The sequence below is a fragment of the Brienomyrus brachyistius genome, chromosome 15 (genome assembly GCF_023856365.1).
Source record: "Brienomyrus brachyistius isolate T26 chromosome 15, BBRACH_0.4, whole genome shotgun sequence".
Taxonomy (NCBI): domain Eukaryota; kingdom Metazoa; phylum Chordata; class Actinopteri; order Osteoglossiformes; family Mormyridae; genus Brienomyrus; species Brienomyrus brachyistius.
Window position 1 is genome coordinate 22,246,235 of NC_064547.1, and position 26,619 is coordinate 22,272,853.

Here is a 26,619-nt window from a genome sequence, read left to right on the forward strand (position 1 = left end):
AAAAGTAAAAAACTAAAAAAAACTGGTAGAGAAAGGAAGTTTAAGGCTTCAGACTGTCTCCACAAAATAATTTCACCATTTATTGCAGTGGGGTCTACAGGATGAAAGAACAAGGGGTCACTGTCTTCTCAGAACACTGAGCAGAAATAACATGTGAGAGATACAAAGATGGAGGCCCGATCAGACCCAGTCTCAGCAGAAACGCCGATCCCCATTGCCTTGTGGGTCCAAAGGGACAGGCGAATGCATGTATGTTCATCTCCATGCTAGAGCACAAGTCCTCTTTCTCGGTCCTTCCTGGCTTTAACTCTTCACTGGAGACACTCCTGGACTGATGCCACCTTGCTCCAACTCAGCTATTACTGCCATGTGTTTGAACATTGTTGGCTGGTGGTTGAATGTCTCAACCAGTTGGAAGGTCTCTTGTCGCTGCGCGCCATAGAAAAGCTGCACCTGATTGGCTAAACACTGGGCCTGATGCACGCCCTAGAAAGGAAAGGGTTAAACAGAGCAAGATGAGAAAAAAAATTGTAAGAATAAATCCTTTAAGATCTTAAGGTCGTCTGTCTGGCATACACATCTATGCCCACTCGGATGACGCAGAAAGTATGTAATTAGTTCTCTCAGTAAATGCTTGAGGTGAAAGATTGATAGATAACCACCAGGTTCTAGGTTTAATTACTGATGCGGAACCTGGAGACAGAACAGCTTATCTCCCGCACGCCTGAGGCATCGGAAATTTCAGATCATCACGTACTATAAATTTGGCATCCATCTCGGCAGTCATGAGCACAATCCCTTTGCTTTTCAGCAGGTCTGAATAGTGATACAAAACCAGTTGGCTTGGAGCGTTCTCTCCCAAGGTCTGTGGGCAAAACAGTGGGAAGAACATAAGCAACCTACAGTCACGCAGTGGTACGATCACAATGAAGCAGAAACAGGCCGACAGCCTTTCTATCTATGGGGACAGACTGAATTTCAGCCAGTCCCTGGAACAATTGGGGTTAAATAACTTGCTCAGGGGCCCAATGGAATCATCTCTCTGGTCGCCACGTGATTTGAACTGGCAACTTTCCGATCATAGGCACAAAGGCATAACCTACATGGTCACAAATGGCCAGCCTTTGCTTTCAATATTTACATTATGAAAGGCGAAATTCTTATATCCAACAATGTACTACAGCGACCGAGATCCATGGAAATGTACCTGAACATTAATCAGTGACGTGAAGTGCAGTTCCTGTCCGGACCACTGACCCAAGAAAAACTCATAGCCCTCATTCTGAGGCAGGGCATACAGGAACTGTGGGTGAGTACACAGGAAAATATTCACTTATGGACTCCAAAAAATCTAGTTTAGATGCTTTTTAAAAGAGTTAAGCAGTAAACACCACCCTCCACCTTTCACTTGAATGCTGAATACTGAGGTTTTTATTACAACATTGTGATGCAGTAATGTACAGCAATCTACCACCGTCTTGTTCATTTTAAAGTAACTTACATTCAATGCTAATTCAAACGCATTTCATTTCAGCCTCTGAACTGCTTGCTGCCCGTCTTGACAGATGTTTTGAATCAATGAAATTGAGGTAAATCACATTCTTAGTTGTACAACGCTGCCATCAAGTGGTAACTTTTTAGAACAACAAGAAATCAGTTTCACAGATACTGCTATGGGGCCAAAGGATAGCCACTCACCATAGGGCAGGACACGGCTCTGTTGTGAATAACTTTAAATGTTTCTTCCTAGAATAGGTGATACAATGTCAGTATAATTGCCATATATTTAAATTCACAAAATTGCTGGCAGGTATTTCATTTCCAGCCGAGTAACAGGAATACGTTATTGGGAACTTACTGGAATGACCGCACTGATTGTGTCCTTTGTGGCAAAGTACTGCATCCAAAGCTAAATAGAAACATGGAGAGCATTAGAACTCACTGGAGAAAAGTCTAAAACCTTGGCTGCCGGCACATTGAACAGGGTCAAAGTCACTGACCTCACCGATTTCTGTCCCTGACTTTTCCTGGACCATGTCAATATTAAGGATTGATGCCAGGGTCTGTGTAAAACAGACAAATGTAATGGGGGAGAGAAGCATGTTACACACTGACAGTCAAGGCAAAAAATGGAGCATAAAATGGGATTGACAACGAACACATCATTCTGGTACAGCACACATGCTACCGACGCCATGCAATTACTAAAATAAGTTTAAGCACGATTACCTTGTTTTTGGTAAATCCCCCAGAACTCGTCACATTTTCCTTTCGTTTATCTAGCTGCAGAGATAGACAGATGCTCTGATGAAACGATCACACCCACAACTGTCATAGTTCACCAAAAATGTAATTTTATAGGAAAAACAAAGAGACACGATCCTGATCCAATGAGCATAAGGCGATGGGAGTTTATTTAACCTAAATATTCATCTTCACACATTATAAATAAATTTTCATGAAGTTACAGGTTGCATAATTTTACCCAGAAAAATTAGATGAAAATGGAAAAGGTATGACTTAGCTCAGGATATCAATTTCTTTAAATCTTAAAACTAAAAAAATGATATGATAAGATTCTCACAGATAAGTAGCTACTGACTGAGCTATATGATGATGGCTTGATGCGCGCCTACATACCTCTTGCTCCATGACTTTAATAAACTCTGCTTGCTTCGAGTACCCCAACGGTTCCCTTTCCACCGTGGTCCTCTTTTCCATCCTAGCTTTGAATTCTTGAGGCTTAGAGCTGAGAGAAACAAGAAGAATGTCATCAGGGTTCCATTTAAATGTACAGGAAAAAGACAAATTCTAAGTCAAACAGGGTATACTATTCCTAATTCAGCGTTGCCAAACGTACCTGCAAAGGAGAGCTATTATTTTAACCGCATTGGAATTTCCAGATTATCTTTTGACTGCATAGACCAAAAAAAATGGAAGTAACAGAACTATACTACGCATGACCTGGAAATCTGTTATGGAAGATCAATTCTAAATAACATCAACTCAGGACACCCTTAAGCTGAACACAGCATATTACATTGAATAAATAGTTCAAATGCATTCCTGACAACCTAATGCAAATGCAATTCCAGCCATCTAAATTAACTACCAGTAGATGCCGCATTTAAACACAAATGACAGGAATTATTATACATCAAATCTGTGGTCATACCTTCGCAGTTGCTCAATCTGGCCTGCATATTTACGGTAGAATGGATTGTCCTCCAACTCCGAGTTTTTCTTCATTGTGAAAGTCCTAAACTGAAGTGGCACGATGCCGGGAATCAGTGGTCTGATTGCCCGTGTCCTGACCGCTAAAACCCCACGGTACAAACATGACATTTGCACCATGGCGGCAGCCATCTTGTTTTCATGCCAGTCGCACATCAATAGTGCTCCGGCTAAAGGAGGGAAACCACTACCTCCGAATAATCATTCCGGGTTCCACTCAGGTACGTAAATATTGTACGTACAAGTGGCAGGTATGTTGGATAGATTCGACAGTGAATCATTATGTTGTCACGTGGAATTTGAGAGGTTAAGTTTTTGATAATATCCAAATTTTTCACATTTTATCCATCCATCCATCCATCCATCAATCCATTTTCCATAATTATTTCACACTGAGCCTGGAGGCCATCACAGACACACGGAATGGGGCATCCTGGACCAGATGTCAGTCCAAAACATGTCATCTTGACATTTGATTTTTTTCAGTCTCCACAAAGATATGTGAATGCAGTAAAAAACTAAAAATGCATTTGTCTCGGTATTTATGGTTAAGGTTAGGGCTGTGTTGGGGTTAAGGTTGTTTTGCCCATAGAAATGAATGAATAGTCCCCACAAAGATATGAATACAGGTTTGTGTGTATGTGTGTGTATGTGTGTTGCACACACACGATATATTTTATTTCAGATATTTAAAAGTCTGGACTACACAAATTTATTAAAGGGGTTGTGAAATCCCATTCAAACAAACAACAAATGTACATAATTAACAAAACTATATGTATAAATATGTTGGCAAGAGAATACAGATCATACATAAAACATTCTATGTAGTTTGGGACCAAGTAAACTTCAGCTTCTAAATCAGAGCAGACTCTCTTCACAGAAAAGTGTACATACAGTGCATTCTGAGGCCTACCACTAAAAAGTCTTCCTAGAGGAAATAACCAAACCTGTATAAATTATATATATAACAGACTGTTATTCTGCTTACTGTATATTTCAGCGGTTGTCCCTCAGAGTGATTATAAAAAACAAATCCCATAACTGATTCGTTAAAAAAGTCTTAACTGATTGTTCATGGACATATTTCTTGCACTAGATATGACTTCTTGCATGCTACTTTTAAACATTTCTGTGCTATTGTTGTGGAACATTTTGGGTTGGTACTGTGCAGATATATTTATATTCTGGTCCTGTCGTGCAGTTCTTTGGAGTCCATTTCTTCTGGTTCTGGACCAACACACACTGAAGGCCCAGCCTGTCCTGGGAGTGAAATTCTGTGCTGCTTTGCTTCTTGAGTCTGGAAAATGTCAGCGAGTGCCCATCAGTCCAGGTCCACTGTCCCCTGTAGCCAGTCAGTCCTGCAAACACAAACCAAGAAAAAGGAAAAACAGTATAGGCAGAAAGTTCTGGTTCAGAAAGTGCAGATCCAGGCCGAGATTTAGTTAAAACCAACCAGTTGAGTACTCTGTGAGTTGAGACTCTTTATGTTATGTATGAACCTTGAATATATGTTGTAGAAGGTTTCTACCAGTAGATGGCACCATGTAAATCTGCGTGTGTTGGTTAAAGGTTCTGTTGTTCAATAAAGGGAGCGCGCAAATGAAGCGCGTAAAAAGAGTTGTCTCTGACCTTTATCTGTGTAGCTCGGTATGTAATGCAAGTGTGCATATGGATACATAAAGGGAGCAACATAACATAAATTGGCGACGAGTCCTGTAGTCCAGACGACTTATTATCGAATTTGGACAAAAGGAAAACGAACAACCACGTTGTAAAAGTATAGCTAGCGAACTAGCATTCTGACAAGAGAAGGAGTCTCTTCCTCCAACGGATAGTGCTACAGTGCGTATAACTGAGGGAAGTCGCATCATGGCAGGAGTGATCGGGCATATGGATCCTTTTGAGGAGACTGGTGAGCAATGGGCAACGTATATTGAACGTTTTGAACACTACGTTTCGGCTAATGACATTACGGCCGTAAGGAAAGTGGCTGTGCTGTGTAGTGTGATGGGACCAAAAACGTATGGACTACTCCGCAGTTTGGTGGCTCCTACGAAACCTGGTACTATGATATATGAGGATATTGTTGCTGTGTTGCAAGCCCATTTTGCTCCGAAACCGCTCGTCATAGCTGAGAGATTCCGGTTTCATAAGCGAAATCAAGGGGAAGGAGAAACTGTTGCACAGTATGTCGCGGTGCTTAAGAGACTGTCTGAACATTGTGAGTTTGGTGGCTACTTGGAAGACGCATTAAGAGACAGATTTGTTTGTGGATTAAAATGTGAAATGGTGCAGAAGCGGCTTTTGACGGAGAGAGATCTCACGTTCCAGAAAGCAGTCGATTATGCCGTGTCAGCAGAGACTGCAGCACGTGACGTACAGCAGTTGAGCAGTTCTCTTAAAGTGAACGCAGTGCTCTCACAAAAGGGTGAGAGTTGTCGTCGCTGCGGGAAAACAAACCATACTGATCATGACTGCTGGTTCAGAGACCGGGACTGTCACCAGTGTGGGAGGAAAGGCCACTTGAAGCGAATGTGTCGGAGTAAAACCAAAAATAGACAAGGTAGAGGACATAAACAAGAAGAGGGGAAGCCTGAACAGAAAGGCAATGCAATTAAACACGGTTTGAAAGACAAAAAGAAGAAAATTCATTATGTGGAAGCAAATGAAAATGAAAGTGAACAAACTAAATCAGACACTGATAGTGAGTTGGGATTATATACCTTGTCCCAAAAAGGGAAATATTCACGTATAACAGTAATGCCTTTAATTAATGGAAAAAAAATGGAAATGGAATTGGATACAGGGGCTGCTGTGTCATTGATTCCTTGGGAACAATATAAAAGAAATCTGAGCCAGCTGCCTCTACTACCCACTGATATTATGTTAAAGACATACACGGGTGAGCCTCTGGCACCAGAAGGGGTTGTTAAAGTGCAAGTGGAATTAAACAAGAAATGTGCTGTTTTGCCCTTGTACGTGGTGAAAGTGGATGCCCCACCTTTGTTTGGCAGGGAGTGGCTGAGAGTCATTAAACTGGACTGGAGAGACTTAAAGACTGTGCATGCCATTGAACAAAGACAAACAAACAATTTAGAGGCTGTGTTAAAGAGACACTCAGCGGTTTTCTCTAAAAAGTTAGGCACAATGAAAGGGGTTAAAGCCAGACTGACCCTAAGACCTGATAGTGTCCCTAAATTCTGTCCACCACGTAATGTGCCGTATGCCCTTCGACCGCGAGTGGAGGCTGAGCTAAAACGCCTAACTGAGCTGGGGGTAATCTCACCAGTGGCACATAGTGACTGGGCTACGCCCGTAGTACCTGTCAGTAAGAAGGACGGCACAGTAAGATTGTGTGGGGATTTTAAAGTCACCCTCAACCCAGCTCTCTGCGTGGATAGGTACCCAATTCCACGCATTGAGGACTTGTTTGCTTCTCTAGCAGGAGGTCAGTGCTTCAGTAAGCTAGATTTATCGAATGCCTATCTACAGATGGAAGTAGAGGAGAGCTCCAAGAAGCTGCTGACAATATCTACACAAAAAGGACTATTTGGGTTCAATCGTCTACCTTTTGGCGTAGCTTCATCACCCGCTCTATTCCAAAAGGCTATGGACCAAGTACTTCTCGGACTGCCTCACACTCATTGTTACTTGGACGACATCCTAGTTAGTGGTCCTGATGAACTGACACACCTCAAAACACTGGATGCTGTCCTGGGAAGGCTAGAAGAATATGGTTTACACCTCAAACGGGAGAAGTGTCTGTTTTTCCAGGAGTCTGTGGAATACTTGGGCCATATCATTGACGCAACTGGGCTTCACAAATCACCAGAGAAGGTACGTGCCATTGTGGAAGCACCAGCACCAGGTGATGTCAGCCAGCTGCGTTCGTTTCTAGGGATGCTTAACTATTACGGACGGTTCATTCCCGATCTAGCCACTGTTCTAAAACCATTGAATGAACTGCTCAATAAAGAGAAGAAATGGCAGTGGACATCAGCCTGCGAGTCAGCGTTCCAGGAAGCTAAAACACGACTAGTATCTCAGGAAGTCCTCACTCACTACAATCCAGAACTGCCTCTCCGCCTCGCTTGTGATGCTTCACCCTATGGGGTCGGAGCTGTGCTCTCACACATCATGCCTGATGGTGAAGAAAAACCTATAGCCTACGCATCACGAACTCTCAACAAAGCGGAACAAAACTACGCTCAGATCGAGAGGGAGGCTTTAGCAATAGTCTTTGGAGTACGCAAGTTCTATCAGTACCTTTATGGTAATAAGTTCACTTTACTCACTGACCATCGCCCGTTGACAACTATTCTGAGCCCAGTGAAAAGTATACCTTCAATGGCTGCAGCTCGAATGCAGCGTTGGGCGCTCCTCCTGGCAGCACACAATTACACCATTCAATACAGGAAAGGTGCATCGCATGCCAATGCCGATGGATTGTCGAGGTTACCGCTTCCCCACACCCCTATGGAAAAACCAGGGGCGGTGGAGGTATTCTACACATCTCAGTTGGACACGTTACCAGTTAGCGACACAGAGATCAGACGTAATACCATGTCTGACTCCACCTTGGCTCGTGTTATGGAAATGGTCACCACTGGTCGATTCCAAGCTGCAAAGGATGTGGGTGAAGAGCTGTCGCCCTATCTTCTTCGCCGCCACGATCTCACAATACAACAGGGATGCCTCATGTGGGGTGTTAGAGTGATTGTGCCACCTAAACTACGCCCCCGTGTTTTGAAAGAGCTTCACACAGCACATCCAGGTGTAGTGAGAATGAAGAGCTTGGCTCGCAGTTATGTTTGGTGGCCTGGCATCGACTCTCAAATCGAGCTTCAAGCTAAAGCCTGCCACGCATGTCAGCATGTGCAAAAAGATCCTGGTTTAGCACCGTTACACCCTTGGAGTTGGCCATCCAGTCCTTGGGAAAGGATACACGTAGACTTTGCAGGTCCATTTGAAGGACATATGTATCTGGTCATTGTGGACGCACATTCCAAGTGGCCTGAGGTGCACATCATGGACAGCACCACAGCCAGTGAGACCATACAGGTGCTTAGGGGCCTTTTTAGTCGCTATGGCATTCCACACATTTTGGTCAGCGACAATGGACCTCAGTTCTGTTCTGAGGAATTCAGCACATTCCTGAAGTCCAATGGTGTCAAACACATCCGCTCAGCGCCATACCATCCTGCCACCAATGGCTTGGCGGAGCGTTTTGTGCAGACATTCAAACATGCCTTAAAATCATCCAGAGGAACAACACCGGTGCAGCAACGCCTTGATACATTTCTTTTGACATACCGCAACACCCCCCACGCGACAACAAAAGAGACGCCAGCTATGTTGTTCGTTGGACGCAAGCTGCGCTCTCGACTGGATTTTCTGAAACCCAGTGTGGCTGGAGCGGTGCACCAGTCACAGGGCGCTCAACAGCAACGCCGTCTCCAACGCTCTAAAGAGAGACAGTTTGGGGTTGGGGTGCCAGTTCTCGTGCGTGATTATAGGAAAGGGAAGGATAAGTGGACTCAAGGTGTGGTGATGGAGAAAACTGGACCAGTGTCGTACAAGGTAAATGTAGGAACACAAGGGGTATGGAAACGCCATGTGGACCAGATGCTGGCTCGTTCTGAGTCAGTGCCTCAACAGTCTGTAGTGCAGATGCCTGTGAGTCCTCCGTTGTTACTACCGCAGAGTGATAGTAACAACACACTTAACCCTAGTACACCTCACATAGGAGTTCCTGAGACCATCACTAAAACCCCACAACCCATTGAAACGCCACATATGGAACACACACAGGTAACAGAGACTGTAAGACGCTATCCTGTGAGGATTACTAAACCACCAGTACGGTATCGTGATTAGTGAGTTTATATATATAAAAAAAAAAGTGTTATTCACGAATGTTTGGTTCTGAAACTTAATAATAATAATAAAAAAAATGTATCTCTTATGTTGGGCAAAGAGGAATTACTCCTAAGTAAATGTTCTGTGTTTATTAACAACAAATCTTAGTGGGGAGGGATGTTATGTATGAACCTTGAATATATGTTGTAGAAGGTTTCTACCAGTAGATGGCACCATGTAAATCTGCGTGTGTTGGTTAAAGGTTCTGTTGTTCAATAAAGGGAGCGCGCAAATGAAGCGCGTAAAAAGAGTTGTCTCTGACCTTTATCTGTGTAGCTCGGTATGTAATGCAAGTGTGCATATGGATACATAAAGGGAGCAACATAACACTTTATGCTCAACTGATTGGTTGAAACTAAATCTTGGTCTGGATTTGCACTTTCTGTAACTGAACTTCACACCACTGGAAAAAAAGCAGCTAGATCTCAAAACTCCCAGGGAACCAACCAAACCATTGGAACCGTACTGACAGGTAACCAGCCCCTACCAATCCAAAATGGCTGCTTTCCGGCAAATTTCCATAGCCAGGCCATATCTCGTTTGGAGTGGACACTTGTTAAGTTGCTGTTAAACCTTTAAACAAAGAGAAGATGCATGTCACTGAAGGCAGCATTGTTTTGTCATATTTTAGCGCGAATGCGAGAGCCGATACTGTGCGTGTTTGTGCCCCTCCGGTCCATACAGCAAAGTGCAGGTGTGCTGTGCGCTGCTCCCGGTGGTCCTGCTGTGACTCAGGATGAAACAGCGGCTCTCTCGGGCCGTCCAGCCCGACGGACACGTGTCAGCTGGGAAGTCCTCAGTCTGTGAGAAAGAGGCTCGTTCATTTAGCACTGATCCTGAACGAGAAGGTCCTGACATGATTCTACTCATAACCAGCCAGCATTTAAAAAGTAAAGAATTGTAGTGACTGGCTGTGGATGAGGGTGTTCCCAGAGTGAGATGTTGTGCTTGTGTTAACCATTTTGGCGTTAGCACTGGGACAAACGTTCTGACCTTTTTCGTGAGCCGTTCTAGGTGGGTTCTAGGGGGGAACTGGTCCCCCCCAGCAGTCTCACTCCCTTCGTCCCTGTGATGATGGCCGGGCCAGCTCCAGATAGGCATGATCTCCAGTTCGGGGTGGACCTGAGGTGCTGACTGGACTCCCAGGTTTCTCTCCTCCGGCCTTGCAGGATTGATGCCGTGGAACTTTCACAGAGGACGACACACATTGCACACATTTGGTATGACCTTCTGACTTCCCCTTATGGGATTAAGCTCAAATGCATTGTGTGTGAATCAGATAAAATAGCCACCTTCCTGACACAAACCGGTATCAGTTACTGACAGCTCAATCAATAAGATAAGCTCATCCCATCCATCTCCCTCTCAAAGTCTCTGGCTTTACAGTATTTGATAGATTGCTTCTTGTTATCATGATTCAGACTAAACAGACTTTTTATGTAGACAGGGTGGATGAACTGGGAATTCCTGAATTTAAATGATCATTATTTGTCTTTGGCTGTGATTAATTGATGACGTAAGTACAGAATGACTTTCACTGGAGATCGTTCTGGTGCTTACTGTCCATATTCTCTCTCCGTTCCTCAGCTCAACGCCTGATGGATGAACCTATGATTCCAGATGATAAACACAAAGAGCATAAATCATTAAGAATAAGAATAAGACACACACACACACACACACACACATATATATACACTACCAGTCACTACATTACCAGTCAAAAGTTTTTGCACACATTGAGATTTTCTGTATTTGCATGTTACTCACTTAACATTTACTGAAAATACACTCAATATTCTTTGCTAACAAATAAATTTCCAGTATGTTCAACCCTTGAGTACCTTTATTAGCAAAAAAATGTCATATCTTTGATTCATCAAAGTGACCTCCTCTAGCAGTTATAACAACAGAGAAAATTCGAGGCAATTCTTTCTACAAGGGACGTTAAATACTGCTCTGTTTCATGAGGTGAAACAGGTAACTAGTGCATTTAAAGTTAAAGGAGAGCCTAGAGTTTGACTGCCATCAGCACACAGCCAGTTATCAGGATGTCAGGGGGTGAGATCTCCACCCATTTAAGGGGGTCCATAGGGTTGTAATGGCTGCTTTTAATTTTTGGGGGCTTACAACCTTCCCACCGCCCCCAAATTTACGCCCATGTCGTCAGGAGAGGTGACGCTTGGCTTACGACGTGACCACGTCTGCCCAGGGCCGTCTGGGGCCTCCTCACAGGCTGGTCCTGCGGCGTCTCCCCCCCCTCCAGGAAGCCATGCTTGTTCGGAACGTCCCCCCGGGGACGGTAGTTTTCCCAGTGGTCTGCGTCTGGGTCCGGGGTCAGCGGGTCCACAAGCTGCGAGGGACCGCTGTGGAGGCTGGGGGGAGCTGAGGGGGCCGGCTGCCCCTCTCCATCATTGGGAAGCAGCTCATGTGGGTCACAGTACCCTGGAGCCGACACAGCCAATCAGACATTACGCCCGAAAAACATCCATCTCAGCTCTGAACTCATTTGTTACAGGGACATCCATCCTTATAACCATTTATGTTGGTCAGGGTCATCGGCCACAGGGACATTGCAACAACACATATGTAAGCAGCTTTACCCTTCGATGCGGCTTAGCTGTAATACAATTACCTCCTCTGGGGTCCACAATCTCTATGGTGGTTCTGTTTTTCTGGCCCAGAACCGTGTTCTTCTGCCCTTTCAGGACCACCTGAAATTTCTCATTGGTTTCTTCTAACCCATCATCTTTAATATAAATGTTCCACGTCTTCACATTCACCCCTAGAGCAAAGACAATGACATATATGCAAAAGATAATGGTGCTTTAAAACATGTCATCTAAGCCAAAATATTGACGTTATTTGGTCGCACAAACCTGGATCAAACTGGATCAAATTAGCTGAGCTGTGGGTAAAATCTTTCCCTACTTTTGCGGTTCCATTTTCCACCTGAAATATGCACAAAATATACACAGTGTCCCATAAACAATGTTAATGTCCATCTGCCCCACAGATCCTTATCCAGTGCAGAAGGCAGGGAAACAGACTGAACAGAAAGCCAGTTCCTGCTAGGGAACTCTCTGTGGCAGCTTACGGACTGCATGTCTATTGACAGCAGAAGGTATTTCTGATCATGTAATTCATTTTGTACACTTGCTCATTCTGTTGGCTTACAAATCTGCCTAGAGATCACACATCACGGCATACCTGGATGCCAACGTAGGCGGGGTCTACGCTGTTCCCACTGCGCGTCACCTGCAAGGCCAGCATCCCCACGTTCTCACACACGCGGAAACACGTCACCGAAAACTCCACTCGAGACCATTTCACCTCCAGTCTGCAGGGGGCAGCATGTCAGTTAAGCCTGGGCATTACACTGGTATCACAGATATACACATGTAAGTCTTCATCATTCAACTTGAGAAAAGAAATAATTATTACTTAAAATTTTATTATATGAAATACAGTAATGGCAATGAAATGTTCATTATTGCTTCTGATTATTCCTTTGAACAGAGAAAGGACTCAAAATGGGTTGTTTACTGAAAAAGAGCTATGTAAAGCAGATTGAAAAGATGCTGTGTATTGGGATTTGGTGACTCATACTGTCAGACTGTCACATAGGTGGAAATATTCATTCAAATGGAAGACTTTATAAATAATCTTAATTGCTATGAAAATCCAAAGTGATGACTGTGAATTCTCAAATTAATTCCGTTTCTGTGCAAAAACTACAGTTGGCATAAAAAAATACCACAGTCACAAAACTTATAAGAGGTGATTTAAGGTAGTCGTATCTTCCAACATACACTTCCGGAGGCATGGAGTTTCCTGCAGGGTCACTGACTTGGAACTGAAAGCTGTCCTCAGTCCCTTGGATGCTGGGCCAGATGACATACAGCACAGCCCGTTGGTTCAGATCTTGCTGCGTAAAGCGACCTTTGATGTAGCCCCCTGCAGGAAGGCAGAGAGGGGGCTCAGCCTTCGGCACTGCAGCAGACCTCGCCTGAGACTCAGCGAGACGGGGCTGTAAGCTTACCTGTGAGGGTGTTCTCCAAGTGCCCAAAGTAGGGGGGTCTCAGGATGGTGAACTGCAGCTCCTGATCGGGGCTGTCGGGGTCAGAGGCCCGCAAGTCTCGGGACGTGATGTAGATGCCCTGTTTACCTCCAGGAAAGTTCTCCACTACACTGGCGATCCTCTTGGTCACCAGTCCTGGAGGCTCCCTGTCCACAAACTCCACCTTCAGAGACACGTTAAATCAAATTCTTCAGTGAGTAACATTGTCGTCTCCCATCATTGGGTTTTGGGGGTTACCATCCCTGGTTCTGTGTGTGCGGTTTGTACATCCTCCCTGGGTTTTGGGGTTTACCATCCCTGGTTCTGTGTGTGCAGTTTGTACATCCTCCCTGGGTTTTGGGGGGTTACCATCCCTGGTTCTGTGTGTGCGGTTTGTACATCCTCCCTGGGTTTATACGGCTGTCATGTGGTTCTCCTACAGTCCAAAAATCAGCAGTTATGTGAATTGGCGACTTCAAATTGCCCGTATTGTGTGTGAATACATCCAGGGCCGTCCCCTGCCTCGTGCCCACTGCTTCCTGGGACAGGCTCCAAGCGCTCAGTGACCCTGTCCAGTATAAGTGGTTTTAAAGATGAATGGATATTCTTCAGAGAAGTCGTGCTTTGACATCACATTACCATTAGAGGGCACTCTCAGGATGTGTCATACCACAAACACTCCCTGCTGAAAGACACTCAGATAAGTTTGGGGTGAATTATCACCTCAGATATTTCAAACATGATATTTATGTGCTGCACAGTTTTTAATTAGGCACACATTGCTAAGATCTCATTACATAATATAAAAGTTAAAATGTACTATTAGAATTTACTGTAGTTACAATTTAATAAATACATTATACAGTTGACCTGGCTTTAAAATAATCAAATGCTACAAAATATTAATACACAATATTTATAACGTATTTATATATATTTTAATTTTGTACTTCTGTCACCTATCCATGGACACACATGTTAAATATTCCGATTGTCTAAGTCAGTCAGTCTAAGTGTGCTTAGTAGTTACACACACTGTCAGATCTCGGCACATCGAGACTGCAGCCAGTGACGGAGGCGTCTCCATGGCGATAGACTGCGGGCATGAAGCTGAAGAAGGCCGCTCTCTTTGGCTCAAGGCAACGGTCCAGTTCCACCAAGTGGCCGAGGACGTGGGTCGTGTCGGCCTCCTAGGACAGGGCAAGGCTCCTGCTCTCTAAGGGGCAACACCTGTCCAATTCTGCCAAGTGGCCGAGGACGTGGGTTGTGTTGGCCTCCTACGACAGGGCAACGCTACTGCTCTCTAACGGCACCACCGGTCCAATTCCGCCAAGTGGCCGAGGACGCGGGTCGTGTCGGCCTCCTGCGACAGGGCAACGCTACTGCTCTCTAAGGGGCACCACCGGTCAAGATCCACCAAGTGGCCGAGGACGCGGGTCGTGTTGGCCTCCTACGACAGGGCAACGCTCCTGCTCTATAAGGGGCAACACCGGTCCAGTTCCACTAAGTGGCCGAGGATGCGGGTCGTGTCGGCCTCCTACGACAGGGCAAGGCTCCTGCTCTCTAAGGGCCGACGGCGGCAGACAGTGCATTAGCGGCTTCGTTGGCATGTCGACAGAATATTCTAGCACGCCGGGGGCCATGGGAAGGGGCCGCAACATACAAGGGCCACCTGCGCGAGAGGTCCTGCTGTCATCGCATGGCATACAGTGGGGACTTTGCCTGAACCCCCGGCTCCTCCTGTCGTTCAGCAGACACAACACACCTGCACTGCCTTAATGTTTCCTGCTCCTCCACTAAGGACTTCAGTTTCGGGTGGATAGCAGTTATTTCCATTCTTACAATCCGGGGGTCCCTATAAAATCTGTATAAGATGTATACAAAAATATATAAGAAATCGCTAAATGGATTAAAAAAAAGGTACAAAAATAGGGTAAATAAGACAAAAATAGGGTAAAAATAGGAGGTCTGAAGCTCCCCTACTTATGGTCTAGACTCCCTTATGGTGCTATTTGTCCCTAAATCACATAAATGAGTGTGATAAAGTCAAATAATTAGATGTAGTATATATGTGTGTGTATGTGTGTCTGTGAGTGTGTGTGTATATATATAATTAGATAAAGAACGTTAATAAAAACAAAAAAAAACAAAGTATGTATACACTTACTGTAACAATATTATTACACCCCAGACGATGCTGGGCGTGTGGCACCTTAATCCTTCGCCTTGATTTTGGGACAGTTTACAGTGCAGTTGCTCATTATCCCCCTTGGTATTTGACAACCTGATTTCCTTTGACCTTTTCCTTCATCATAAACCCTCTAATCTGATGCACTCGGATGCTTGCATTCATGCCTATACAGAAATTCCCGCAATACCCCAAGCTGGAAATTTTTTGGAATGGAAATTTGAATTATTTCATCAAAATATTCTCTGAATTTTATTACGGCGGTTAGTTGGATTAGTACGATATACTAATCACTGAAAAATGCCAACTTAACCTCCAACAGCAGAAAACAGAACAGAAAGATTGCACTGATATTGTTGCTAATTATACTTAATAAACTAGTTTTTTTTTAACCATCTAAGGTGCAGGACTCAAAGATGATGTTTTATCCCTATTTGATTATGAAATACGTAGGTGCTTTAGTAACTTGTAAATATAAAGACATGCATGACTGAAACATACAACCTTCATAATGAACATTTATTAGTGAACTTGAGTATGATTTTATTTCTTCTTAGTCTTAGTCTGTTATTATTTTAAAAATATTATATTTATTTCCATATTTATTTCATTGCAGAATATTTCAGTGCCGTACATATTGTTTTAGGAGCCATGAGTACAAACTGAAATGAATATGCGGGTGCCGCTGGATTGATAATTGCGTTCCAAATTTTAAATAAAATTTTATTTAAAAATTCTTGCCCTTTTTGTGACAATGCAAGCAGAACGAATTGGATGCAACCTTATGGAAACGAAGTGAACTTCTGCTTAGACAATATTAGCTGACAGTTAAATTAGTCTCATTCACGCTGAAGCCCAGTAAACATCGTGATTTACATTCTGTAATATAATGTATTAATCTGCCTAAGGTTCATTACCATTACGGGTTATGACTTCAAGATGTATTTATGAGCTGCTACATTGTTAAATACGCAACTTAAGTTATTATACTAAAAAAAACTGTCCATGACCCAATATCACCTGAAGAACTGCAGAGCGACCAGATATTTTCAATTAATAAAAGATTTTTGGAAATCATATACACACTAAGTGGCCAAAATTGTGGAAACACCTAGCATTTGTAGCTCTCTGCTTTAAAAAAATTACTACAGAATTATTGGCGGTAATGTATATAAACAATCAAAGAATGATACAAATATCATGCTTTGGACGATTAAATAAGTAACTGGAGCAACAGATGAATTAGCTAAAGTTCCATGGTTGAGATGATACTGGGACCGGCCCCCATATGAGAGTGAACAGAGGCCTACCTGAATGGTGAAGGTAACGGCCTCCTCACTCAGCTGGCCATGCTGCAGGAACCCCATGTTGGTGCCATCGGAGGGCAGGAAGGAGAACGTATCTGCCTGGGCTGGGCCACTCTGATGCTGGTAGGTCAGGTCCCAGTTGTTAATGTCAGCCTGGGTAAACCTTGACTGGGGAAGGGGGTGTCCTCTTAGGAGCAGCTTCCCGTGTTGGGGCTGCTGGGTCAGAGTGTAGGTCAGGTTCTCTGCTGCCGTGTCAGGGGTCGGTCAGCTCTAGGGCATCTGAGGAGATTGGCACCACAGCGCCCTCTGTCAGCTGGAGGCCTTTATTGTTGGTCAGCGTAGGTGGGATGCGGTCGCTATGTCGGATGAGGAAGAGTAAAGTCCCATTTTTGGACGCCACTCCGTTGCTGATGACAAAGCTGTATGGGGCATCAGGTCTGATATTAGGGTTGGGGAAAGTACAGCCACATTCCTGACATTCTGTCAAAATACACCACAGAAAAGAAGACATTAAATAAAATTTGGGTCTATAAATTAGCACTGGGCAGGAATAGACTCATTGTATCTCCCTGTCAGCAGTCTTTTGGAGTCTCGCCGTGAACCCGGCTGTCCTTGTCACCCACGAGGTGACAACACAAGCCGGTGTGACAATACCGAAGACCGGCACCGAGTCGCTGCAGACCTGCAGCTGGTGGCAGCTGTCACCTGACCTGGCACGGCATGGCCACCTGCCGGCACTACCCACACCCACGCTGCCCCAGCAACCAACAAGGTGTCATTATTCTCATAAGAATGGCCATATATCACGGCGGTGCGTGGCGGAAAAAAGACAGAACCTAGAAAGCCGCTGTTCCTGGCCCGGCATGGCTCAGTATGGCATGGCCTGGAATGGCCCGGTATGGCTCAGCATGGCATGGCCCGGCATGGCTCAGTATGGCATGGCCTGGTATGGCTCAGCATGTCATGGCCCAGAATGGCCCACCATGGAATGGCCCGGCATTGCTCAGCATGTCCTGGCCTGAAATGGCCCAGCATGGCCTTGACCAAAGTGGCCAGATTGATATGATGGTTCAGCAGGCTTTACTGACACATCCATGCACACAGATTCGGTGGCAGTATGTGCCCTCACTGGTGGGGGGGGGGGGGGTGCTCAGGAGGCCATCCATGTTCACACTGTCAGTTACCGCGGTCACATTGGACCAGGGCTTTGGCTGCACTCTACGAACCTTATGTCAGCTGTGCACCCTGGCACAAACCTGAGGTAAGTGCACTCTCCAACTAACCACCCCTTCCTTCCCCTGACCCCCCCATTGTGAGCCCAGCTTGGCTGAAAAACGTCAACCCTTGGGTGACGCTCAGTCTGGACTTCTGGGTGACAAACATGGCCACAGCTGCAGTAGAGGCCCGAGACAGACAGGTCAGCCATGCGGCTCTGCTGCCAAACTGGCAGGAAACAAACATGGAGGAAAGGCTGGCTCTGCATGCCCCCCTGCTGCCCTCTGCTGGTCAGAGTCAATTCTGCACTGATTCCGAACTATAAAACAAATGCTAGAAAACTTTACTTTCTAGAACTGAAACTCAGACATACAGTACTAGTGAACATTGCAAGAATTGTTTCAATAAAGTCAAATACATTAAATAAATATATTATATCAATATGATTATGTTTCAAAATGAAAATCATACATCCATCCATCCATCCATTTTCTAAACCGCTTATCCTTCTGGGTCGCGGGGGGTCCGGAGCCTATCCCGAAAGCAATGGGCACAAGGCAGGGAACAACCCAGGATGGGGGGCCAGCCCATCGCAGGGCACACTCACACACCATTCACTCACACATGCACACCTATGGGCATGTGTGTGTGTATATATATATATATAATTGATAGTGTACACCATTTAGTATCAGACTAGGCCATCCTAAACCTTATTTTTTTCGGCTCGGTACAGAAAGTGTTTTGGGCAGGGTCTGGTTTCCATGGTGATAAGGACCTGAACACATCCTGTGAGGCCATGCGGCTGTTGTCGTGGGTGTAGCACACCCGCAGGGCAGCCACGTCCAGCTGGGAGAAGGTGTCGAGGGGGACTCCCGGGTTTTGGACCGCGTGCAGCTGCCCGTGCTCCGGACGCACTAACACTATATACAGCAGCTCCTCCGCTCGGTCCACGCCGTCGGCCGCCAGCAGGACGTCTGTCGTCAGGACAGCTCTTTCGCCTTCCGTCAGGGTCACTGGCCTGGTGATGAGGGTGAGGTCCCCTTAACCACGCCGGGAATCCCGAAAATAAAAAGGAAGGCATAGAACAAATGAAATATGGTAAAGACACAAAGAAAAGCATGGTGATATATAGGTTTCGCCATGAGCTATGGATGGATGGATGGATGGATGATACATTGCTGTCATGGGGAGAGACATGCATGCACTTTTCCAGTACACCTTGGATGAGGTACTAGTCCAAGTTTAAGGAAGTGAATATAATAAGGGAAGGTCAGTTGAAGCTTAAGTGAAGCTTCATTCCTGAAGCTGCATTGCATCTGCCTGTTCGGACTGTTCCCTGAAGCAGACAGTGCTGCAGCTTCCTCTGACTGAGATTCCAGGTCTTCTGTACCTCTGGGGTAGGGAGATTTTACAGGATTGTGAGCCAGAGAGCAGATAAGATGTGCCCCCCCCCAGCTGCCCTCACCTCTGGGCACGGCCTGCAGCGAGATCACAAAGCTATGTGGTGCTGACAGGTGGTGGCCGTCGCTTAGGTGGAAGCGGAAGCCATCGTGTCCTTTGAGCCCCTGCTTGGCAGTCTGCTGGTACCACAGGCGGTTCATCTCCACATCCTCCTGGCTGAAGTTCTGACCTGACCTCAGATCAGTCCAGCCTGCCCCAACCTGGACAAACACGAATTTAGCAGAAACGGCATTTGGTGCTTAAGAGCAAAGAGCGACCAGAATCCTCTTACTGAACAAACAGTGGCATGAAGACACATTTTCATTATTCCAAGAGCAAATTTCCAAAGCTCCCCAAATCCATTTTAATCATTTTCATTGGTGATGCCACCAATGAGCAGAAGTCAGGTTTCCTCATCATATGTTACAGTACTGGGGACCAAAACTCCTACTTATGAATTTATCCTGTCCAGGTATCCTGCAGATTGAGAAAGTTTTGGAAATTTTCTCTTCAGAAGTCCACACTCCAGTCCAGTCATCTTGAGATCAAGAGCCCAATTCAGTGGCATGACTCTGTGTGCAAAGTGACTGTCAGAGCTGAGGTGGTGTTTCAGGCACTCTGGCTGACCTTCAACTGCAGCTGCCCGAATCGGGGGATGGCGCTGAGGATGTAGAACAGCTCATGGGTTGGGGTGTCTGCATCTTCCATCTCCAACAGCACACTGGAGATAACTCTCCTCTCCATGGCCACCAGCTCCAGACCAGCATTTCTGAGCAGACAGAGGGGGGCATCGGGGGAACCCTAGTGGGTTTGGGACTCCCAGCCTGACTCAGAGCCGGGAGGAGCCAGCCTGTCACCGGCTCCCGTACAAACACAGAGACAAGCAGGCAGACATCTGCAGACACACACTAAGTCAGATGCGCTCTCTACGCCTCCAATTGGCAAACATCACAGAATCACACGCCACTGTACTGCAGGATGTAAGCGAAATTCCCAGTCTGCCCCGGAGCCCTCGGCCCACAGACAGCGTAGGTCATGGTTGTTGTCCTCTCCCCCGTCCCTCTGGCATTGCAGCCCCCTCAGCCCATTTCCACCCGCCTCTCTCGCGCGGTTTGGAATCCGTCCCAGGGTGTCCTTACCTCCGCAGCCATGGCTTTTCATCATTGACTGGTAGGACGCGGACGTGTGCCGTCCCCTGGACCGCGCGTATGCCATCTGTCAGCTGCATGCTGAAAGCGTCCTTGAAGGTTTCTGTGTCATCGTGCATGTATATGATCTTCATTCCTGTGGGGGGGTTCAGGGTGAGGGGTGACATGAGCCAGCTGCACAGTCAAAGCTCTGTGCTGGCCTGTGTTTCTAAAAGCCTCTGCCCGAACGTCGGACGCCACCCCCCCTTCCCCAGTTCCCCAACTGGCCCCCTTTCCCTCAGAGATGAGGAAGAGCAGCAAATGAAAGCCGCCGAGTGGGTGTGTGGTGCCGGCGCCGCCCTGGTGGCTGGCTCTCGTGCGTTTCCGCCCTCTCGTCGCGTTCGGTAATGAGGACGTCGCTCGGCCGCCAGGCTCCCAGCATGCTACGACCGTGAGGCGCGGGGCACAGTTGGGGAGGCCCTTCCTAAGCGCCGAATGCTCTCTGTGACGCCCATCTACAACATCTGCTCCGGGGGGGCCGGATGCAGCTTAGGATGCAGACAGTAATCAGCATCGAAACAGAGCAAACAAATCAGGACAGTAGGGGGTGTTTAAGGACGTAGCCGCGATTGCGCTGCTCCATTATACCCTGAGCAGGGCAGTTAACCTGTACGATTTCAGTGAAATAATTCTGCTGGCAAAGCGAAGCTTATTTGGCTAAAATACAAAATATACTGTAACAGGTTACAAGAAGCAGAGGATGTGCAAATAATAAAAACACTTCATGGTGAAAAAGTCCATAAATGCTTTTGGAAGCTACAGATCAAAGGATGAGTTTTGAATGTGGATAATGCGATATTTATGTGTCAGGGCAGGGATTTCCTGACCTTGCCGAAGCTGCTGAATAGTGAAGGACTTCACGAGCAGGGTACGCTGGAGGAGGCCGTGCTCCATCTCCAGGTACCGGCCCATCTGCAAGCCATAGATCCCGTTCAGCAGCATCCCGTGGGCCGGGGGCACTAGGACCGAGAAGGTTAGGGTGTCTGCAGGTACGTCCAGGTCCACCGCGTCCAAAAGGTCCGGGCCGAGATCCTTCATCCCTCCCTCTGCCACCTGAGGGAAGACAGGACCCAGAAAGGTGGAGACCGTGGGCCTGAGATACAGCTGCGGAGGAAGCGGAGGATGAGAAAGAGGCTCACTGAAAAGTTGCCGAGCAACAGAGAGGGCTCCTCGTCATTCGTGGGATTGATGATGACATAGAAGGGGACGGGGACTGACTTCTGCACCCCGTCGCTGACTTTGACCACGAATCGGTCCACCGTGGCCTCCACCCCCCGGTGCCGAGCCTGAACGTAGTTAATGTACCCGGCGTTGAGGTGCAGAAAGCTGAAAGAGACTGACCCCAGACACCGAGAGTCAGCTCTCTGCAAACCTCTTCTGGCAGACCTCACTGGAATTGGGGGGACTCACCCACTCCGAGCCCCGCGTTGCTCTTCTCGAATCCGGGTGAGGGCAAGGTGTTTTCTATGAAGCCATGTTCTGGGGGGAGATCGAGGGAAAACAGGAGTTCGTCTTGGGGGGTATCAGCGTCGGTGGCTCCCAGGAAGCCGCCGCAGAGGCAGGCGATGGACCCCTCATCCACCATAAACATGTGCCCTGGTGAAAAAGAGGCAAACAAGCACAGCAGAAACACTCTCATTTGTGCCAAAAAATAAATCAAACACACTAAACCATACTTGGCACTCACGCTTACTTTAATTTATATTGCGTGCCAAGATCACGGGAATTTCAAAACATGCCCATGAGATGCCATTTCAGTGTGCGGTTTCGAAAGATCAGGGCATCGCAGTGTCAGTAATGAGCTGATTTCAATTCTCAAAGAAAGGAGTGCTAAGGAAAGTCAGAAAATTATAGTGAGGGACAGCCCCCCTCTGTGGAGTGATGGTCCCAAAAACCGCTCTGTCTGGCCTTGTCCTCATCCATCTCCCCCCCACCCCCCTGGATTCCGTCCGGCTCGGCGCCCAGCCAGGCCTGTGCCACCTGGGCCTCGATGAAGCCATCATTGCTGGCCCTCGCTGGCATCTGCTCCCATTTACTGCGCAGATAAATAATGAATGGAGAGCGGCCGCCAATGGGGCTGCGGACGGATCAAACTCGGCAACAAGGGGAGAAATTAATGACCGGGGGCCTGGGATAGAGATGATAAAGCGTGCAGGCGGCGCGGGGAGAGTTGCAGCGGCAGACAGGCAGTCCAGCGCATCTTTATTCAGCGCTAACTAATTAAACAATTACATTTGAGTGCAAAGCGCTTCCACATTGCGTGGACCACGTGCGATTTCCAAATGACCACATTGCCGTTCCCATCATAATACAGGAATGGATCTTGGCACCAACACTCCTCGCCTCGCCACACCGCTCTCGCGGCCGTTAATCCTGACCAGCTGCTGTCTCCCTTGCCGCCATGGGATTTCCCGTAAGGTACCGCGGCTCGCCAGGGGCCCAACCCCATCCCCACCATTGTCTCCACACGGTCACTGTTCCCCATTGATAACCACTGAGGTCTAACAGGAGATTCTCCGTGCTGGTTCCAGCTCCCGCTCCCTCCCCGGCGTGTCGAACACACCAGCGCAGAAACACAATGTGGGATGCGCAAACACCCCCAGCGCAGGGCATGCAACTCGCTGATAAGGGGCTCCTCCTCAGCCCTGGCTTGCTACCTGTCACTTTGGAACCCTCTTCAGAGGCAATATGTAAATCCGATGACCCGCTTTAGTTGTCGCCCGCTTGTTTCTGGGAGGTTGTTCGGGACAGAAACTGACCCTTAAAGCTGAGGCTGAGCACAATGGAGCTAAAGTGAGAGGAATCGGCTTGCGGTATCGGAGCCGGCTCGTGTATCACGGACTGCAGGGAGATACCTGAGCCCCAGGGCCGGCTTATAGACACTCTGCGCGTCTCACTCAGGAGCATGGCGCACAGTGCAGAGCCGTACCAATTGTTATGACAGGGGCCTGGTTGTTGACAGGTAGGACGGTGATGTTAAGGTCATATACAGGAAGGAATCCGTGCAGGGGGACAGGTGGTGCATCTCCATGGCAACAGCCCTCCGGAGCTCCAGCCTCTCCGTCCGACACGATTAAGGTGACGGGGTCGGACACGGGATGGGGTCCGATCTCACCTCCTGGGGGAATTCACAATCCGTGAGGGGTGCATCCGGACCAGGCCGGCTCGGATGAATGTCGTGCTTTACCTGTCTGCGTGTTTACCTGGAGAGTTCAGGTGAACGATTACCTGTGTGCACATAGAAGATCAGTTCCTGGAGGACGTCCTGCTGCGAGAACTTGTCCACCGTGACGCCGGCCCTCTGGAGCTCACCCAGAGCGGGTTCACGGGCCAGCATGTAGGTCAGACGCCCGTCGTCGCCGTCCGCGTCCGTGGCGAAAAGGTTCTCGCCGGTGATTTGCACGCGTCCCCCCTCCTCACAGGTCAGCCCCGAATGCAGCCCCAAGCCAAGCAGGGGTGGCTGGTCATTTACTGGAAGGATCTTTACAGGAAGGAAAAGGGGAGATTTTAGGGTTCCTCAGCTATACCTTGCATGACACTTCATCACATGGCAGATGTTTAAGTCAACCATAGTGGATATTATGCAGTTTTACAACTTTATCAAGTTATAGAGACATCTGCATGCCATTTCTGCCTGATATATGATAGAGACGGCCTTCCTGGCATCCAGACTGGCACCGCTATTTAATCCCCTGCCCAGTTTCACAGCGTGGCCAGTAGAGCCATCAGAAGCAGCCAACTTGACCTCTTAAGCTTCCCATCAGGCCCACGTTGACGTGGGTGAGCGACCCAGGCGTGAGGAGAGGCCGGGGGCCGCTGGCGTGTGCCCAGTCGCCAAGGTGTTACCTGCACGGGCAGCCGGCCGTCAGCGGAGTTGGTGCCATCTGTCGCCATGAAGCTGATGGCATCTTCCAGGGTCTCGCTGTCGTCATGGATGTACCTGCAACAAGAGTAGCTCCAGTGTGAAGCCCTGTGTGTACCTGCGTCCATCTTCTTCATGCTCAGCCTTTGCTGTGCATCTCTGTGCGTCTTTGTGTGCAGGGACGCCCCCCCACACCTGACCCGGAGCATCCGCAGGTCCTGCATGGTGAAGCTGTCCCCCGCTGTCAGTGGTACCCCCTGCAGCTCAACCCTTCCGTGCTCAGGCACCGTCCGCAGCCGCACCAAGAGCTGATCCCCTCGGCTGTCCGTGTCCCGCACCAGGATGTGCTCCTCTGTTAGAAATACGCCTCCTCCCTCCTCGAGTCGTAGGAGGTTGACAAATATCTGAGAGTGACAGTGACAGAGAGAACCTTCAGCGACCCTCACGGGGGTGTGGGAGGGGGCTCGGCCGTCCCATTTGGGAGAGTCAAGTGACCAGGGCTGCTCCTGTTGATTCACCCTGCCTCTTCCTCCTCCATGTCCTCTTCCGGTAATGATTTTTTTATGCCTATATTCCCCTGTGTGACCCCACCCTGACCATGTGCCCTCCAACCCCTGTTTCAGTTCTTTTGCTTCACTGTTTAAAGACAATTCAAAACTAGCAGCAGAATTTTTACATATATATTGACAAACTTTGACGATATTAATTGACGCAACACCTGCCCTTCTCACATATTTTCACGTGAGGATCTGAGTCTCATTTCACAGTATCTGGTGCAAATATCTGCAGTGTTGTTTCCAACAGAAGTGTCTATGAAGTGTCATTGACACAGAATGACATTAAATTTTATTTAGAGATTTGCCCACGTGCCAGAGTGCCTTTTTTGGTACAGATTAAACAAACACAGTCTCACATACATACCTCAGGAGGCTGATTGTCCACTGGCATAACTGTGATATTGAAGACAAGGTCGCTGAGTGCGCCGCCCTGCTGGTCACTCACAGAGAAAACAAACTGCACAAAGATGGGGTCTGGTCCAATGTCTTCAAGTGGAGGCATGTACCCCACCTTCAGGTGGTTCACTGCATGCTGAGGAGACAGGTTAATAGCCTTTCACAGCACAGCAGAGGGTGATGCCGCTCCCGAAAACATCCATCCACCTTCCAACTGCCTACAACATGTAGGGTGACAGGGGGCAAAGGAAACGGCAAAGAGGGCAGCAAAGAGGGCAGCCTGCAGGGGGCACAAAAAATCATAAACTACGGGCAATTCAGAGGTGCCATAGCACTTAACGTCTCCAGAGCCCAGAAATGAAACCCACACTTTTGCTTTAGGAAAAAAACAGTAAGATACAGTCGAATAAACAGGGTGGCACCCATGACAGCACAACCTTAGGGCATGTGGCACCTGAGGTTAACTTCCTGGCCACTTTTACTACAAGTATGACTGAGTTACCCTCCTTGAAAACCACAACTCAAAGGGTTCTGTTTTCATATTTATTTTAATCTGCTCACAGTAAGGGCACTTGGAAATTTAGGCCCGGAGAAGTAAAGTTTGCAACATTTGGGCTTTAAATTGTTTGGCAAGTCGTCGTATGGACAGGAAACATACATCCGTCTTCGGAGAGCTCCGCTGAGGCTCAAAGGGACATGGAAACTTTCTGCCGGTTTAAAGCCGGATGCATCCGGCACAGTCCCTCACAGGACACACACAGACACACAGCGAAGGCAGCTTTAATTCACCCCAGTGTCTGTCGAGTGTATGAAGGAGACCTAAGCTAACCCATAGGAAACATGGGGGGGGGGAGTCAAAATGGGGGGGGGGGGGGGGGTTGGTGCAAACAGCTTGAGCAACAGAAGAAGTATTAATGTAAAACCATGCAGGTGGTGCTGGCGCTTTGAGGTCATTCACACTGTAATATGGGCTGCATTGCACTGCATACACTGGTACAGCTGAGGTGAACCTGTCACTGAGTAAAAGAAGGAGCTGGTGTGAGTGCCCCCTGGTGGCCTGGAGTACTGGCAAGGGTGCAATGTGACTGAGCTACTGAGCCATGCCTTGACTGGCTTATTGAATAGATTGAAGAATAATGCATAAGGCTGTTTGCACAAAGAAGACCGTAGGCTAGAAGGTGATTGTTTACTAAGTTAATTAACTAATACACATGTGATTGCCAGTGTAATCCAGATCTATGACTGTGA

At 47.3% G+C, this 26,619-nt stretch overlaps 2 protein-coding genes across 2 annotated transcripts in view; both read right to left on the reverse strand.

Moving 5' to 3' along the window:
* Positions 1-58: 58 nt before the first annotated feature.
* On the reverse strand, positions 59-3,417 carry atpaf1 (ATP synthase mitochondrial F1 complex assembly factor 1). The gene is made up of 9 exons (XM_048976465.1): positions 3,176-3,417; positions 2,641-2,749; positions 2,230-2,283; positions 2,001-2,063; positions 1,859-1,909; positions 1,699-1,746; positions 1,208-1,303; positions 758-865; positions 59-486 (listed from the first exon to the last, which is right to left on the reverse strand). The coding sequence occupies exons 1-9, from the start codon at positions 3,388-3,390 to the stop codon at positions 304-306; spliced, it is 927 nt and encodes a 308-aa protein (XP_048832422.1). The 5' UTR covers positions 3,391-3,417; the 3' UTR covers positions 59-303.
* Positions 3,418-3,922: 505 nt separating this feature from the next.
* The window catches only part of frem1b (Fras1 related extracellular matrix 1b), a 33,130-nt gene continuing 10,433 nt past the window's right edge, over positions 3,923-26,619 (reverse strand). Inside the window, 25 exon segments of the mRNA XM_048976448.1 lie at positions 3,923-4,595; positions 9,644-9,729; positions 9,839-9,957; positions 10,150-10,341; positions 10,717-10,764; positions 11,348-11,601; positions 11,792-11,941; positions 12,036-12,108; positions 12,367-12,496; positions 12,969-13,113; positions 13,199-13,400; positions 16,715-16,969; positions 16,971-17,130; positions 18,705-18,969; positions 19,395-19,590; positions 19,997-20,138; positions 20,509-20,653; positions 21,384-21,609; positions 21,696-21,892; positions 21,967-22,152; positions 23,486-23,674; positions 23,785-24,037; positions 24,403-24,496; positions 24,614-24,822; positions 25,340-25,507. Coding sequence (XP_048832405.1) covers positions 4,372-4,595; positions 9,644-9,729; positions 9,839-9,957; positions 10,150-10,341; positions 10,717-10,764; positions 11,348-11,601; positions 11,792-11,941; positions 12,036-12,108; positions 12,367-12,496; positions 12,969-13,113; positions 13,199-13,400; positions 16,715-16,969; positions 16,971-17,130; positions 18,705-18,969; positions 19,395-19,590; positions 19,997-20,138; positions 20,509-20,653; positions 21,384-21,609; positions 21,696-21,892; positions 21,967-22,152; positions 23,486-23,674; positions 23,785-24,037; positions 24,403-24,496; positions 24,614-24,822; positions 25,340-25,507 — 4,308 coding nt within the window. The 3' untranslated portion in view covers positions 3,923-4,371.